The sequence below is a fragment of the Saccopteryx bilineata genome, chromosome X (assembly GCF_036850765.1).
Source record: "Saccopteryx bilineata isolate mSacBil1 chromosome X, mSacBil1_pri_phased_curated, whole genome shotgun sequence".
Classification (NCBI taxonomy): domain Eukaryota; kingdom Metazoa; phylum Chordata; class Mammalia; order Chiroptera; family Emballonuridae; genus Saccopteryx; species Saccopteryx bilineata.
Window position 1 is genome coordinate 106,627,188 of NC_089502.1, and position 18,031 is coordinate 106,645,218.

At 37.2% G+C, this 18,031-nt stretch overlaps 1 protein-coding gene and 1 pseudogene across 1 annotated transcript in view; both read left to right on the forward strand.

Annotated features, from left to right (window-relative positions):
* Nucleotides 1-13,922, forward strand: part of FAAH2 (fatty acid amide hydrolase 2) — a 114,089-nt gene extending 100,167 nt beyond the window's left edge. Inside the window, exon 11 of the mRNA XM_066250073.1 lies at nucleotides 13,497-13,922. Within this exon, the coding sequence (XP_066106170.1) occupies nucleotides 13,497-13,672 (176 nt within the window). The 3' untranslated portion in view covers nucleotides 13,673-13,922. The remainder of the gene's footprint in view (nucleotides 1-13,496) is intronic.
* A 1,848-nt stretch (nucleotides 13,923-15,770) lies between these two features.
* On the forward strand, nucleotides 15,771-17,805 carry LOC136317766 (germ cell-less protein-like 2; annotated as a pseudogene).
* The last annotated feature ends 226 nt before the right edge of the window (nucleotides 17,806-18,031 follow it).

Genomic DNA, 18,031 nt, shown 5'->3' on the forward strand with positions numbered 1-18,031 from the left:
GCTATCTTTATTGTATTCTCTGGTAATAATACGGATTGACAATATTACAATTTAAATATTATCTCAACAGATTAATTTACAGTTTTCTCCCACTTCAGCTTTACCACACTTATCACAACACCTATGCATCACAATAAATGGGAAAGGTGATTACCAGGAGAGATGGAAGGACACAGGTTACAAAAATGGCCTTCACTGGCTTTCCTCTCACATTCCAGTTTAGTTTAGGTGTCTGTACTCATATATCTCTGGGGCCATTTATATCCTGAGATGAGCAGCATTATTAGGGAGTCAGCATTTTAAAGACCTCATGTGGGAAACCCACTGCTTTTGCTTTATAATTCTTCCTAGAGGTTCTCTGCCCTCCATAGGACCTGACATCAGAGTATATCTCAATATTTTTATATATCAGGGCAAAAGCACAGGGCACCATCATCAAGGGTGCCTCTTATACTCACAGCAGCCATTAATAATTGATCATGACAGTCTTTCCTCTTAGAAAAAAAATGTCTCATGATATTTCAATAAACTGGGCTTAGTAATCTCATTCATTGGTAAGCTAGGCACACAAGATGAAACTTTGATAAATTCTAAACATAGATTCTACATAAACTTGCTATATTATAAGCTTTATGAAGGTTGCAGCTTGTGCAGCTTTCTTGTTCACATATGCAACTCCCACTGACTAGTACATTGCATTTTTGAACATATAACTAAATATGAATTAGTAAGGATGGCTTTCCAAAATGACTGTGGGAGGCTTATCCTCTCTCCAAAAAACAGCAACAGAACTAGACAAAATTATCAAATAAACTCCTGCAAGTTTTAAATTTGATCACAAGGCATAATACAACTTGAAAAGCATTTATTGAAAAAAATCTGATTCTAGATGAGGACAGTTGGCATCTATGGCATTTAAGATGGAGGTTGTTCCCATCCTTCTCTCTTAAGCTCAAACTCTGAGGTGCAAAGATTCCACTTTGGTAGGAAAAACAGAACTAAAGACTGACAACACCCATCATTCCCAGGCCTATATTGCAAAAGTTCTTTCATGGGCAGACAGGAAAGACTATGAGGTCCAACACCTTTCATCATCCACAGCACTGTTTTGGAAGTTCTAAACAAGGTCATGGTAGGCCTAGAGTATTGGCAACTCTGCAGTCCTGCCTGCCTGAGGTGGCTGCTTTTACATGATTAAAAACAGAGAAGATCCCAGTTATGATAAATCAACGAAGGCTCAAGTTCTATAATAATAATTGAGCCAAAACAAACAGAAGAGTGGCCAGAAATTTAACACAGGGACCAAAGAAACAAAGTGGGTGCTGCAAAGATCACATTCATGATTTAATGGTCAAAAGGGCTGTGTGCATATGCAAAGCTGCAATTGCTAAGGAATAATACTTAGGAGAGGGTATTGGTTCTTGGCTGAAATATAGGGCAAATTCATAAATTCCTGAAACTTTAAAAGCATTTCCAAAATCACACAGATCCAACAACAAAAGATAGAGGATTTACTGCCTGAAGGGATTTAAGAGCAATCTCTGACATTTTATTGGTTTACCACTATACTTTCTTGACCTAAGAGTAACCTAGAGAAAGCCAGACTTAAAATTAAAAACACGAGAGAAGCAGCTGAGCAATGAGAGACATAAAAAGCTCCACTTTTTGTGGAGAAACAAATTTCACAAAAGTAGTCAAGGCAAGTCATTAAACAAGTAACCTAGCAACAACAAGCCCTAGAGTCAAGGAGGAATCAGAATTGTAGGTTGATAAAATATATTATTTTAAATGTCTAGGTTTCAGTGATAAAAATATGAGATGCAATAAAGAGGAAAGTGTGGCTCATACAAAGAAAAATTAAAGTGGGAAATAGAAACTTACCTTGATGTACGACTTACAAGACAAAGACTTCAGAGTGTACCTTTTACCTTATTTCCTCATGTATAAGATGCTCCCATGTATAAGACACACCTTAATTTGGGGGCCCAAAATTTGGAAAAAAAATATATTACATAAAGTAATTGAACTGAAGTTTTATTCATTATAAAATTCATACAACTCATCTATGTGAAAAAGTGGGAAATGCAAGTAAAAAATCTACAACCACTGTATAATATAAGATGCACCCAGTTTTTAGATCCACAAATTTTTGAAAAAAGGTGCATCTTATACATGGGGAAATACAATAAATATATTCAAAGAACAAAAGGGTACCATATTTAAATAGTTAAAGGGCAATATGATGACAATGTATCATTCAATAGAGCAGCGGTTCTCAACCTGTGGGTCATGCAATAGAGAATATCAATGAAGAATTATAGATTATTAATAAGAAAAGCAACCAAATGAGAATTCTAGAGTTGCAAAGTACAGTAACTGAAATGAAAAATTCACTAGAGGTACTCACAAATAGATATTTGACTAGCAGAAGAAAGAAAACTAAATAAACATCTGACTTATAGATCAATAAAGATCATTTAATCTGATAAATAGATGAATACAGAGAAAAATTAATAAAGAAAAATGAACAGAGTCTCAGGGACCTGTGGGTCACCATCAAGCATTCAAGCATATGCATAATGAGAGTACCAAAAGGAGAGAAGGGTAAGAAAGAAGGACCAGAAATAAAAACAATTATGGAAATAAGGAATGAACATAATGCAATAAGAAAAAGACAATAATGTCTAAATAGATACCAGTTAGATGAACCTAAAATACTCTATGTAGGATAAATGCAAAATATACACCCTTAAATGAATGGAAATCTTGAGAGTAACAAAGAAGAATTATTTATCATGTATAAGGAAACCACAGTAAGATAGGTGGCTGATGTCTCATCAGAAGTCATGAAAGTCAGAAGACAGATGACATTTTTAAAATTCTGAAAAAATAAAGAATGTCAACCAAAAATCTTCTATTCACCAAAAACACATTTCAAACATGAAGGTAAAATAAAGGCATTTTCAGACAAACAGAAACTGAGAGAGAATTTATTACTAACTGACCAGCCTTATAAAAATACTATGGGAAGTTCCTCAGGCTAAAAGCAAGTGACAAAGGCATATGGAAAACCAAAGAACTCTGATAAAGATAATTTAAAAAAAGAAAAATAGTATAATTGTTTATTTGTTCTCCTGATTTAAATACTATTGCATAAAACAATAATAAAACATTATTGTTGGCCCTGGACAGTTGGCTCAGATGATAGAGTGTTGGCCCAGTGTGCGGACGTCCTGGGACAATGCACACATGAGAAGTGACCATCTGCTTCACTTCCTCTCCGTCTCCCCCTTCTCTCTCCTCTCCTCTCGCAGCCAGTGGCTTGATTGGTTCAAGCATCAGCCCTGGGCACTGAGGATAGCTCAGTTAATTAGAGCATCAGCCCCAGATGGGGGTTGCTGGGTGGATACCAGTTGGAGCGCATGCAGGAGTCTCTCTCTCTTCAAAACAAAACACTATTGTTGGACTTATATAGAAATCTAATATATATGCCAATAACAACGCAAATGAATGGGGAAGAAAGAAAGCTATATTGGAGCAAGAAAATGATACCAAACCATAACTTAAATCCAAAGGAAAATGGAAACTAATAATAAATAAGTAGGTTAATATAAAAGATTATAAGTATACTTTATTCCCTGCTTTCTTAGTTTCTTTAAAAAATATAGGACTGTATAAAGCAAAAGCTACAACACTGTATTTTTAAGTTTATAACATTTGGATGTAATATGTGTAGCAATAATAATAACACAAAAAGGGCAGAGAATGAAGCTATATTGGAAGACATTTTCTGTACTTTACTGTAACTAATTTGCTATAAATGTGAAATAGGTTTTGATGAGTTACAATGTTTAAGTTAATCCATAAAGCAGCCATGAAGAAATACCTCAAAAATATAGTTAAGAAATGAATAAAAGTTTAAAAAGGAAATTTAAAAATATTAAAATGACCCAGGAAAATAGATTCATTTATTACATAAGCTAATGAAATGGAGAGAGAAAACCACATAAGACATACATAAAACAGGTAGCAAAATGGAGGATGTAAATCTAACCTTATCAGTAATTAAAATAAATTGAATAAACAATCCAATTAAGCCTGACCTGTGGTGGCGCAGTGGATAAAGCTTCGACCTGGAACGCTGAGGTCGCTGATTCAAAACCCTGGGCTTGCCTGGTCAAGGCACATATGGGAGTTGATGCTTTCTGCTCCTCCCTTCTCTCTCTCTCTCTTTCTCTCTCTCTCTCCTCTCTAAAATGAATAAATAAATAAAGTTAAAAAATATATAACATTAAAAATATAAAAAAACATAAAAAAAAAACAATCCAATTAAAAAGCAAAGATTGCCAGATTAGATACAACATATAAGATACAATTTTGTGTCATATGCAAGGATGCACTTGAGATTCAAATATACAAATGAGTTGAAACAAAAAATACGAAAAGGCCCTGGCTGGTTGGTTCAGTGGTAGAGTGTCGGCCTGGTTTGTAGATGTCCCAGGTTCGATTCCTAGTCAGAGCACACAGAAGAAGTGCCCATCTACTTCTCCACCCCACACCCTCTTACTTCTCTCTCTCTCTCTCTCTCTCTCTCTCTCTCTCTCTCTCTCTCTCTCTTTCTCTCCTGTAGCCATGGCTCAATTGGAGCAAGTTGGCCCCAGCCGCTGAGAATGGCTACATACATGGCCTCCTCCTCAGGCACTAGGAAGAGCTCGGTTGCTGTGCAACAGAGCAGTGCCCCAGACAGGCAGAGCATCACCCCCTAGCAGGCTTGCCAGATGGATCCTGGTTGAGGTGCATGCAGGAATCTGTCTCTCTGACACCTCTCCTACCTCTCCTCTCACTGAATTAAAAAAAAAAGTGAAAAAATATATACTCTGTGACCTCACTGGTGGTGGCCCAGTGGATAGAACATCCACTCAAACACTGAGGTCACTAGTTGGAAACCACAAGATTGCCATCATAAGTGTGAGATTTTTGGCTTCAGAACAGGCTCACCAGCTTGAACAAAGAGTCACTGGCTAGAGCATGGACAATCACATGATCCCAAAGGTCACCAGCTTGAGGCCAAAAGCTGCTGGCTTGAGCAAGGGGTCACTGGCTCAGCTTGAACCCACTGTGCAAATCACAACCAAGGCACATACAAGGAGCAATCAATACACAAATAAAGCAAAACAGCTATGAGTTGATGCTTCTATCTCACTCTCTTTCTCAAAAAAAATACACACACACACTAGCAACTATATATGTGTATTTATGTGTGTATATATATGTATATACACACATATATACTAGCGACTATAAATATTTTTTCTTTTTTTCTTAAGTGAGAGGAAGTGAGATAGAAAGACAGACTCCTGCATGTACCTCGACCAGGATCTACCCAGCAACCCACATCTGGGGCCAATGTTGAATCAACTGTGCTATCCTCAGCACCTGAGACCAATGCTCAAACCAGTCGAGCCACAGGCTATGGGAGGGGAAGAGAGAGGAGGGGGAGAGGGAAGGGAAGAGAAGCAGATGGTTGCTTCTTGTGTGTGTCCTGACTGGGAATCGAACCCTGGACTTATGCATGCTGGACTAACGCTCTATCGACGGAGTCAACCGGCCAGGGCCTATTTTTTTTTTCTTTTAAGGTGAAAAACTTGCTGAGACAGAAAGAGGTATTTTATAATAATAAAAGGGTCCATTTATGAAGAAGATATAACAATTTCTACCTAAAAACAGAGGCCTAAAATACGTGATTCAAAAACAGAAAATTATAGAGAGCTACCTAATTCAACAATAACACAAAAATTTGAATATTCAACTCTTGAAATGTACAGAACAACTAAAAAGAAAATCAACAAGGATATAGATGATTTGAAAAATACAAACTGGACATAACTAAAACTACCATCTATAGAATATTTCACCCAACAATTGCACAATTCACATTCTTCTCAAGCATTCATGGAACATTCTCCAGGATAGACTATATATTAGCCTATAAAAAACATTTCAGTAAATTTAAAAAGCTTGAAATCATACCAAGTATGTTCAATTACAGTGGAGTGAAATTAGAAATCAACAAGAAAATTTAGGAAATTCTCAAATAATTTAAAAATGAACAATGCACTTTTTTTTTTCCTGAGGTTGGAAATGGGGAGGCAGTCAAACAGACTCCCACATGCGCCTGACCTGGATCCACCCAGCATGCCCACCAGGGGGCGATGCTCTGCCCATCTGGGGTGTCACTCTGCTGCAATCAGAGCCATTCTAGCATCTCAGGCAGAGGCCACAGAGCCATCCTCAGCACCCGGGCAAACTTTGCTCCATTGGAGCTTTGGCTGCAGGAGGGGAAGAGAGAGACAGAGAGGAAGGAAAGGGGGAGGGGTGGAGAAGCAGATGGGAGCTTCTCCTGTGTGCCCTGGCCGGGAATCAAACCCGGGACTCCTGCACGCCAGGCCAACACTCTACCACTGAGCAAACCGGCCAGGGCCGAACAATGCACTTTCAAATAACTGAAGAAGAAATTATTAGGTAAATTATAAAACCTGTTGAAAACAAATGAAAATAAAAACACCCTCCATGCACACACACACAAACAAATATATGGGATGCAGCTAAAGCAGCACTTAGAAGGAAATTTATAGCTGTAGATACTGGTTTGGAAAAGAAGAAAGATCTCTTACTCATAACTTAATTTTCCTCCTTAAGAAACTTAAGAAGCATAAATTAATTTAAACAAATCCCCAGGAACAAATAATAAATATTGGAGTAGAGATAATGAAATAGAAAAAAATAAAGAAAAGCAATGAAATCAAACTTGGTTCCTTGATGAGATCAGAACTTCTGAGAAACCTTTAGCTAACCTGATTAAAACAAAAAGAAAAGACTAAAATTACTAAACTTGAGTTGAAAAGGGGGACATCACTACCAACTATTCATGAATTAAAAGTATGATAAGAATATTATGAAAAATTGTAAAACACACATTAGACCACTTAGATCAGTGGTAGTCAACCTAGTCCCTACCGCCCACTAGTGGGCATTCCAACTTTCATGGTGGGTGGTAGCAGAGCAACCAAAATATAAATAAAAAGATAGATTTAACTATAGTAAGTTGTTTTATAAAGATTTATTCTGCCAAACTTAGCGAAAATCTTACATAAAGTACTTGTAAGTAATTATTATTATATGCTTGAACTCTGCTTTATAAATTTTATAAAGTAAAGTTACTTCCCTACTTTATAAATCACCATTACTGTAGAACCAGTGGGTGGTTAGAAAATTTTACTACTAACAGAGATACAAAAGTGGGCGGTAGGTATAAAAAGGTTGACTACCCCTGACTTAAAGTGGATAAATTTTTAGAATGTCCCAAACTGCCAAAATACTCAAGAAAAATAGAAAACTTAAAGTAAGAGATAAAATTAGTCATTTTAAGAGTTCCAGCAAACAAAAGTCCTAGCCCAGACAGCTTCACTGGTAAATTCTAATAAACGTTGAATTACTGCCAATATTTCACAAACTCTTCCTGGAAAAATTGGAATGGGAATACTATAAATGTCTTCTCTGAGGTAGGTAATAAAATAAGTTTTTAAAATTGTACTTATTGGGGTGACATTGGTTAATAAAATTATATAGGTTTCAGGTGAGCAACTCTATATTCATCATTTGTATATTGCAGGGGTTCCCAAACTTTTTACACAGGGGGCCAGTTCACTGTCCCTCAGACCGTTGGAGGGCCGGACTATAAAAAAAAAAACTATGAATAAATCCATATGCACACTGCACATATCTTATTTTAAAGTAAAAAAAAACAAAACGGGAACAAATACAATATTTAAAATAAAGAACAAGTAAATTTAAATCAACAAACTGACCAGTATTGCAATGGGAACTATGGTCCTGCTTTTGGCTAATGAGATGGTCAATGTGCTCCTCTCACTGACCACCAATGAAAGAGGTGCCCCTTCCGGAAGTGCAGTGGGGGCCGGATAAATGGCATCAGGGGGCTGCAGTTTGGGGACCCCTGTATATTGTATTGTGTATTCACCATCTCAAGTCAAGTCTCCTTCCATCACCATTTTCCTCCTTTTCCTTCTTCTGACTCCTTCCACCCCAATTTTCCTCCGTTGCTATTTTCTTTGTCTATGAAGTTTTTGGTTTGTTTGTTTGCTTGCCTAATCCCTCCTTTTTCCTCTGACAGCTGTCAGTATATTCTCTGTATCTATGAATCTGTTTCCATTTTGTTTGATAGTTTATTTTGTTCATTAGATTCCATGTATAAGTGTAATCATATGGTACTTGTGTTTCTCTGATTGGTTTATTTCACTTAGGATGATAATCTCCAGGTCCAAACATGCTGTCTCAAAGTGTAAGATTTCCTCCCTTTTAACCACTTAGTAGTATTCCATTGTGTAAATGTCCCATAGCTTTTTTTATCAACTCATGGACACATGGGCTGCTTCCATATCTTGGCTATTGTAAATAATGCTGCAGTGAACATAGGTGTGCATATGTTCTTTCGAATTAGTGTTTTGAATTTCTTCAGATATATTCCCCAAAGTGTAATAATGGCTGGGTCCTAAGGCAGTTTTGTTTTAAATGTTTTGAGATAACTCCAAACAGTTGTCCACAGTGGCTGCACCAATCTCATTCCCACCAACATTACACAAGGGTTCCCTCTTCTCTGCACTCTCACAACCACTTGTTGTTTGTTGATTTGTTAATGAAAGCCATTCTGGCAGATGTGAAGTGATATCTCACTGTGATTTTAATTTGCATTTCTCTGATGATTAGTGACTGAGTATTTTTTCATATGTCTAGTGGCCATGTGTATGTCCTCTTTGAAGAAGTGTCTATTCAGGTCCTTTGCCCACTTTTAATTGGATTGTTTGTTGCGGGGCATTGGAGTTGAGTTGTATCTGTTATTTATGAACATTATAAATTAACCTCTTATCAAATGTGTCATTTGTGAGTATGTTCTATCATTCAGTGGGTGATATTTTCATTTTGTCAGTGGTGTCTTTTGCTGTGCAAACATCTTTTAGTTTGATGTAGTCCCACTTGTTTACTTGCTTTTGGTTATCTTGCATGAGAAGATATACCTGGAAAACATATTCCTACAAGAAATGTCCAAGATTTTACTGCCCATGTTTTCTTCTAGGATTTTTATGGTTTTGATTCTAAAATCAATCCAGTAGTTGTTGATCCATTTTTTAGTTTTCTTGTGTACTGTGTAAGAACATGGCCTAGTTTCATTTTTAGCATATATCTGTCCAATTTTCCCAACACCATTTATTGAAAAGACTGTCTTTACTCCATTGTATATTCTTGCCTACTGTGTCAAATATTAACTGACCATAAAACCATGGATTTATTTCTGGGCTCACTATTCTGTTCCATGGATCTATATGTCTGTTTTTATGCCAGTGCCATGCTGTTTTGATTACTATGACTTCTGTTTGTTTATTCATTCATTAATTCATTTTGTGAGGCCAGTAACTGTTATAACAAAACCAGATAAAGACATCACAAGGAAAGAAAACTGGAAATCAATACCTATCATTTATATAGATGCAAAAATTCTAAAGCATATTAGCAAATCAAATTCAGCAGGAGAGAAAATAGTATGCACCATCAACAAGTGGAATTTCTTCTAGAAATGTGAAGTTGTTTTAACATCTAAAAATCACTTTATGTGATATGCCATATTAATAGAACAAAGGACATATAAATACATTACTATTACAACAGGTACAAAAAAAGAAAAGCTTTTCAGAAAATCTTGAACCCATTTATATTAAAAAAAAACATTCAAAAAAAATAGGAGTAGAAGGGTACTTAGTCAAGATCAGGGATCTACCAAAAAAGCCACAGCTAACTTCATACTTATTAGGGAAAGACAGATTTCCCTCTAACCTCTAGAACAAGACAAGGATTTCTACTTTTACCACATATCCTCAACATTTTTCTGAATGTTGTAATAAGTGGATTTAACCAACGAAAAAGAAATAAAAGGCATTCACATTTTAAAAGAGCAAGTAAAATTGCCTTTATTCACTAAATACATAATCATTATATATAAAAAAAACGTAAAACTAGAAATTACTCAACAAAGTCATAAGGGAAAAGGTCAGTATGCAAGTAAGGGCAAAAGTAGGTTTACAGTTCATATGGAAAACAGTACTATAATTACTACATAAAGCAGTACTATAATTAACACATAAATAATAAACAAGAATAAAGTCCTATATTTCGTGAATTCACAACCATAAACCTACTTTGTGTACAAAAATCAATTGTATTTTGTATACTATCAAAGAAAAATATAAACATGAATTTATGAAACAATGTCATTCAAAATAACCTCCAAAGGGTAGCATGATTATGATTAAATTAAATAAAAGAAGTGCAAGACTTATAAAATGAAAACATTCCAGAAATAAATTAATAAGGTTCTAAAAAAATGGAAAGATGTCCCATGATCATGCCCTGGAGAAGTTAATATTGTTAAATTGCAATACTCCCAAAATTGATCTACAGAATAAATGCAACCCATATCAAAACCGCACTGTTTTGTTGTTGTTCTTGTTTGCAAAAATTGACTAGCTGATCCTAAAATTCATATGGGAATCTAAAGGTCCTGGATTAGCCAGAACAGTCTTGAAAACAAAGAAAAAAGGTGGAGTACATATACTTCTCAATTAACAAAGCTACAGCCTGACCTGTGGTGGCACAGTGGATAAAGCGTCGACCTGGAATGCTGAGGTTGCCAGTTCAAAACCCTGGGCTTGCCTGGTCAAGGCACATGTGGGAGTTGAGGCTTCCTGCTCCTCCCCCCTTCTCTCTCTCTCTCTCTCTAAAATGAATAAATAATTAAAAATAAATTTAAAAAAAACAAAGCTACAGTAATCAATAAATTGTGGTACTGGTACAAATATATATAAAAATGAGTGGAAATAATATATATAATATATAATGAGTGGAAAATAATTCAGAGTACAAAAATAAGTCACTATTTTATTTTCCACTGATTTTTTACAAAGGTTCAAGGACAATATGATAGGGACATAGTAGGCTTTTGAATACATAGTGCTTTGATAATTGTATGTCTACATGCAAAAGAATTAAATCTGTTTGATTAGACCCCTATCAAATACCATATACAAAAAAAGAATGACCTAAATTGGATCACAGACTTAAATGTAAAAACTAAAACCATAATAAATTTTGAAGAAAACAGAAGTGTTAGTCTTTGGTGACCTGGGATTAGCAAAAATTTCTTAGATTCAGAACTAAAAGTTCAGGCAATATAAGAAAAAATGATATATCAGACTTCATCAACATAAGAAAACTTTTCTCTTTGAAAGAAGACACCTTCAAAAACGTAAAATATCAACAGACTGAGAGAAATTATTTTTAAATTCTGTATTCACTAAGCGATTTATATTCTAAGTACATGGAGAACTCTTGCAACTCAGTAATAAAACTAAAACTCAGGACTGACCTGTGGTGGCGCAGTGGATAAAGCGTCGACCTGGAAATGCTGAGGTCGCCGGTTCGAAACCCTGGGCTTGCCTGGTCAAGGCACATATGGGAGTTGATGCTTCCTGCTCCTCCCCTTTCTCTCTCTCTGTTTCTCTCTCTCTCCTTCTCTCTCTCCTTTCTAAAATGAATAAATAAAATTAAAAAAAAAACCTAAAACTCAATTAGAAATGGACAATGAATTTCACTATGTATATTTACAAAGAATACACTCAAATGGCGAATAAGTGCATGGAAAGATGCTCAATATCATTAGTCATTAAGGAAATGCATATTTGAAATTACAATGAGATATCTGGACACCCAGACAAAGAACTATAATAAGCAATCGTTAACAAAGATGTGGAGAAATTGGAACCCTCACGCATTGCTGGTGAACATGTTGCAAAACTGGTGCCTCCTTTCAGAGAACAGTTGGGCATTTCCATTAAAAGTTTAAATGTTAATTTACCATGTGATCTAGCAGTGCACTCCTATTTAAGTACGCAAGAAAAATAAAATCATGTCCCTATAAAGACTTGTCCATGAATGCTTATTGCAGCATAATTAATAATAGACAAAATGTATTAAACAAACTGTCCATCAACTGGTGAATGTATATTCAAAATTCTATACATCATTCAATAGACACAATTTGACAATAAAAAAATACCCACCTTGATCAACCTTGAAAACATTATGCTAAGTAAAAGAAGGCCAGACACAATAAGATGACATATCATATGATTCCACTTATATTTAATGTCCAGAGTAGTCAATCCATGGATATGAAAAATAGATTAATGGTTTTAGAGAATCAGGAAAAAGGGGAATGGAGAATAACTTATAACTTCTATTCAATATGTAGTTTCTTTTCTAGATGATCAAAATGTTCTTCTGAACATAGAACGTGGGGATGGCTACACAATGCTGTAAACTTATTACCATTAATTTGTACATTTAAAACAGAAATCTTGCCTGACTAGGCAGTGGCTCAGTACATAGAGTGTTGACCTAGGATGCGGAGAACCCAGGTTCGAAACCCCAAGGTCACTGGCTTGAGCACGGTTCATCCTGCTTGAGCGAAGGCTCACCACCTTGAGCACTGGGTTGCTGACTTGAGCGTGGTATTATAGATATGACCCCATGGTCACTGGCTTGAGTCCAAAGGTCACAGGCTTAATGCCATAGGTAACTGTCTTGAGCCCAAGGTCGCTGGCTTCAGCAAAGGATCACTCATTTTGCTGGAGCCCCCTGGTTAAGGCACATATGAAAAAGCAATCAATAAACAACTAAGCTGATACAATGAAGAATTGATGCTGCTCATCTCTCTTCCTTCCCAGCTGTCTGTTCCTGTCTGTCTCTCTCTCTGATTCTCTCACTAAATGTATAAGTAATTAAATTAATAAATACATAAATGGATAAAACAGAAAATCTTATTTTATGTACATTATACTACTAAAACACTATACAAATACATGAATAATGTAAAAAAATTACAGTTTGCAAATCTAGACTACTACGGAATCACTTTAAAAATGTTCGTAAATAAAAATTCATAATACAAGAAGATATTGCCTCATATTAGCATGTACTCTGTACTCTAATTTTCTGAAAATGCTACAGAGGGCAAGATAGGAGTAGCATACCAGAAAAACGGCTCTAGCTCTCATTCACATTTTCTACATTCAGATCCTGATTGGAGCTTGGACTAGCCCGGTAACTGTAGATATATTATCTAACTTCTCTGTTCTTCAGTTATTTTATCTGTAAAATACAAATTAATAGTTCCTGTCTCATAGGTTTGTTGTGAAAATTCAAATGTTTCTTACTCATCAAGTCCCTAGATGAGGCTTCGGCAGATAATAAACTCTAATTATATGTTTGTAACTATTATCATCATCATTGTACAATTGAGGGGAGCAAAGAAGTTTTAAGAATGGGTCTTGCCTTCTTACATTATTCCTGTTTGTTTCATTCAGGTATCTTCAGTGCCTTGGGTTTGCCTGTGACCCAGTGCCCACTGGGTCTGAATGCCAAAGGACTTCCTCTAGGTATCCAGGTGGTGGCTGGACCCTTTAATGATCACCTGACCCTGGCTGTGGCCCAGTACTTGGAGAAGAGTTTTGGGGGTTGGGTCTGTCCTGGAAAATTGTAGTTAAGACCTCCTCAAGGTTGTGTGAGGATGCGTGTGTTTCCATAAACAGGCTGGGTGAGATCAAGCACCAGCAAGCCAGTAACGAAAAACTCAACTGCAAAATTATCACTTGTTTACTTATTCTTGACACTCCCCTTTCCTTCACTAACCGTTGAATTTAATAAAATGTTAATATTTGACTCCTGCCCTCAGTTGACTGGAGAAGGTGGGCATGTAATTGAATAAGTGCAATAAAGTTTTCTATATGTGGTGCTGGCGTCTGTTTTAGGCACAAGAGTGAGGTCACAAAAGGGAATATTCGTTTTAATTAAGGAATCATAAGCAACTTTATAGTGTTGTAAAAGTTCCATTCTGCCGGGTTTACATAGAGACACCAAGTCCAAATTAATTTTGAGGGTTTTATTAATAGGAGTAGATTTATTAATAAGCCGGCTGAATATGACAAACACAAGGCATAGATAACCCAAATCGTGCAATGTCCAATATAGCTCTGAGGCTAGTTATATACACTTGATCACATACAGGTTGGCGAGGGTGGGGGGGTGAAGGGGGAGGAGTAGGGGAGCATGACAATCATTAACATTTGTTTACAGGATTTATAAAAACGTTCTTACATATTAAAATTTATAAGGTAACACAATAGCTGAAAATGTTGTTTTACACATTAAAAGACATCCCCAAATCCTTTAGTGTCCATCTGCCATCCCTTTGTCTAGAGGTACATACATAAATCACGTTTTCAGGATACGAGGGGCTTACCTGATGTCAGAGGATAAACGTTTTCAAATCGCCCCTTAAGCAGAAAGAAAGGAAGGAAAGGAAAGGCTACTTAATCTTTCCTCCCTTCCTCTGCACCTGGCTAGTTACCTTCTTACTTACAGGTGTGGGAAAGGGATGGAATCCAAGTGTCCTATTTTCATTCAAAACTTAGTACAAAACTTCTTTATGCATCCTGAGCTGGTGTAAATCACACACAATTATACAAATCATATTTACAAAATCTCTCTGTATGCTTAGCCTAAATTATAAAATGCCCTTTAAGCTTCTTAGTAAAAGGAGGTTTCTTATATAGTTTGTTCTTCAAGCCAGGAAACTCCCACATTCCACTACCTTCACTCTCTACAGATAGGAGGGGGCAAGAAACATAACCCTTTTTCCTAAAATATTAATATTTTCACAATTCTTTGGTACCTTACCATAATAGAGAAGATAATGCTTAAAGACAATAGAAAGACAGATATGTATTTGCGCGCAGGCCGTGAAGTAAGGTAATTCCACTTAGAAGCTATAGTGACAAAGACAAGGCATGAGGGCTACGTGGTGAACTCATGTAAGTGTAAGTTAGTGTGAACAGTGAAAAGATGGACAGAAGGAGGGAAGCGAATGAGAATGCAACAAGAAAAGCTCCTCCCATATCGTCAGAAAAGGCATATGTCACACTTTTGTCCAACAGGAGGGTCCAGAAGGATGCCACCTTAGTACAGATAATCACATATAGCACCCAGATCTTCATTTCCAAATGCCTTTTTCCTATGAAAAGAACCAGAGCTTATCTTAGAAAAAGCTGTTACTCCGAGAGAGAGAAACTGTAAAATGAGAATGGAATAGATTTTTGTGTCAGAAAGTTCTAAAGGGCTCGACACTCTAGTAGTCCAAAGCAAATAAAAGAATGAGATACCACTGTTCACCTTTTTAAATCGCTACAAGTTGTAGGTAAATGATTGTGTTCACTACAGCTGACATTGGATTCTCCCTCAAGCTGACCTTGGGAGTGTGAATGTGTTAACAATCTGTAACACTCTGAGCAAAAGCCTTTGTTTCAGCCATTTCCCTTACAGAGAAACATTCTCAAGGATAGCCTGGAGGTTGGAGCCCTGCCAAAGGGGCCAGACTCCTGGGAAAACTGGAGGCAGGGGGCGGGGCCACAAAAATGGAGGGGCGGGGCGAATAAGATTCCAGGGCTGCTTCTGTGAAGCTTAGAACTGTGTCAGAGGGTCCCAGTGAGCCTAGTGCTTATGCAGATGTGACAGGACAGGGCAATGCCATGGCAAGGAAGTCTTTGCGGTAGTGTCCTCAGGGGATCTGAGGGACTTCATCTATGGGGTCCGTGGGCAGTCGGCTCCTGAGACGCAGGGAATCAGGCATAGCGGATCCGTGTCAGCCAGGAGCTCAGGCAGGCACCAGTTATGGATCTGACAGCCATAAGCGAAGGCACCGCAGTCCCTCCTTGGGCCCAGAGTCTGAGAATAGCTTCAGGCCCCTAGACCCGGAAGAGAATCTACAGGAAGTCGTCAGCCGAAACCACCATAAAAAAGTTAAGCTAGCATCTAAATATGCTTACCAAACTTTATTTCTGAATGGGGAGACCAGTGACATTAAAATCCGCGCTCTGGGCCTGACCTGTGGTGGCACGGTGGATAAAAGCGTCGACCTGGAAATGCTGAGGTCGCCGGTTCAAAACCCTGGGCTTGCCTGGTCAAGGCACATGGGAATTGATACTTCCAGCTCCTCCCCGCCCTTCTCTCTCTCCTCTTTAAAAAAAATGAATAAATAAAATAAAAAATAAAAAAAATTTAAATCTGCGCTCTGGGGAAAGAATGGTATTTACACAAAATATTTTTATGTCAGTCAGGCTACTTCGCAACTGTGTTGAGAGCTTCTGGGAATGAATCTCAGGAAGATGTTATTAACCTGGAGATTAATGACCCTAACATAGATGTCGACTCCCTGCACTTTGCACTAGGCTCGTTGTACAATCATGACTATGTCTTCAGGGAGCCCCTTCAGGTTCCAGGAGTTCTGGCAGCAGCCTGTCTGCTTCAAGTAGAGGACTTACTTTATCAGTGTGATAAGAACATGAAGGAAACAATTAACGAGAAAACTGTATGTGGCTATTATGCAGCAGCAAAAACCTATGGGTTAGAGCAGGGGTCCCCAAACTTTTTACACAGGGGGCCAAGTCACTGTACCTCAGACCGTTGGAGGTCCAGACTATAAAAAAAAACTATGAACAAATCCCTATGCACACTGCACATGTTATTTTAAAGTAAAAAAAACAAAATGGGAACAAATACAATATTTAAAATAAAGAACAAGTAAATTTAAATCAACAAACTGACTAGTATTTCAATGAGAACTATGCTCCTCTCACTGACCACCAATGAAAGAGGTGCCCCTTCCGGAAGTGCAGTGGGGGCCGGATAAATGGCCTCAGAGGACCGCATGTGGCCCACGGGCTGTAGTTTGGGTACCCCTGGGTTAGAGTTTGTAAAGACAAGGTGCTTTGAATGGCTTCATATTTGATGACACATCCAAGTGTGGAACTTTTCAAGGAACTCAGTATAGATCTCATGAATCATCTCATTTCTTCTTCTAATTTACTAGTAATGCAAAAGGAAATAGATGTATACACCACACTGGAAAAGTGGGTGTTCTTTCATCTTAACCCAGCCTGGAACAGAACAAGAAGTCAGCTTTTAGTGAATGCAAACAACTGGTGTTCCAGGCACAGAGAACATGTTGGTAACATCGCCTTCCTTGAAACCGAACGAGGCATAGTATTTCAACCAGTGTTTAAGATATTAAGGTTTCAGTATATCATCTCTTGCCTGGCCTCCACAAGACTTATTGTGCGAGATGCTGTGATACCTTTAGAATGGTTATCACATATTTTTAAACAGCAATGGTTTACCTGGCTTAGAGCACAACAATGCAGGGAAATTGGTCTGAGCTATGTCAGTGAAACAGAACTTGAAGAATGTAGCATGAGGTGTGGTAAAATGATTGTCACAGATGGAGAATACGCCTGGAGGTGGTCAGGTTGCAACTGTTACTTTCCCTTATGTGTTATTTTTACCAGGAATTATATAATTTTCAAGCAACATACTTTCACTCAGCCAAGTGATGGTTCAGTTTGCTCACACCCTCTAAGAAATATTGCATTCAGACTCACTTTGGCTCATTTTGACTCTAGCGGAAACCTAAGTTTCAGCAAAACAACTGGTTATCAAATACTAACCTTTCAAAATGATGAGGAAAAAGTGGTAATGGAATTGGATGGCACAGCTCTGAGCTTTCCTTACTATATATTCTATAACTTCCTGTTTATGCCATTAGAAAATCCAGGAAATTGATCATCTTGTCAATAAAGATATAGTCACATTTTGAAAACTCCTGATGTTTCTTTTCATCTAATGGCCCTACTATTAAACACGAGAAAGGTGACGAATAACAGAAATGAAAACCTTTCAAATGTAGAAATGATCACAAAGGACTATCTTCATTTTAGTTCTATGGGTTTAAGAATAAACAGTTTAATTCCAATAAAAATCTGTGAAACCAATAGTCGTCTACGCTGTC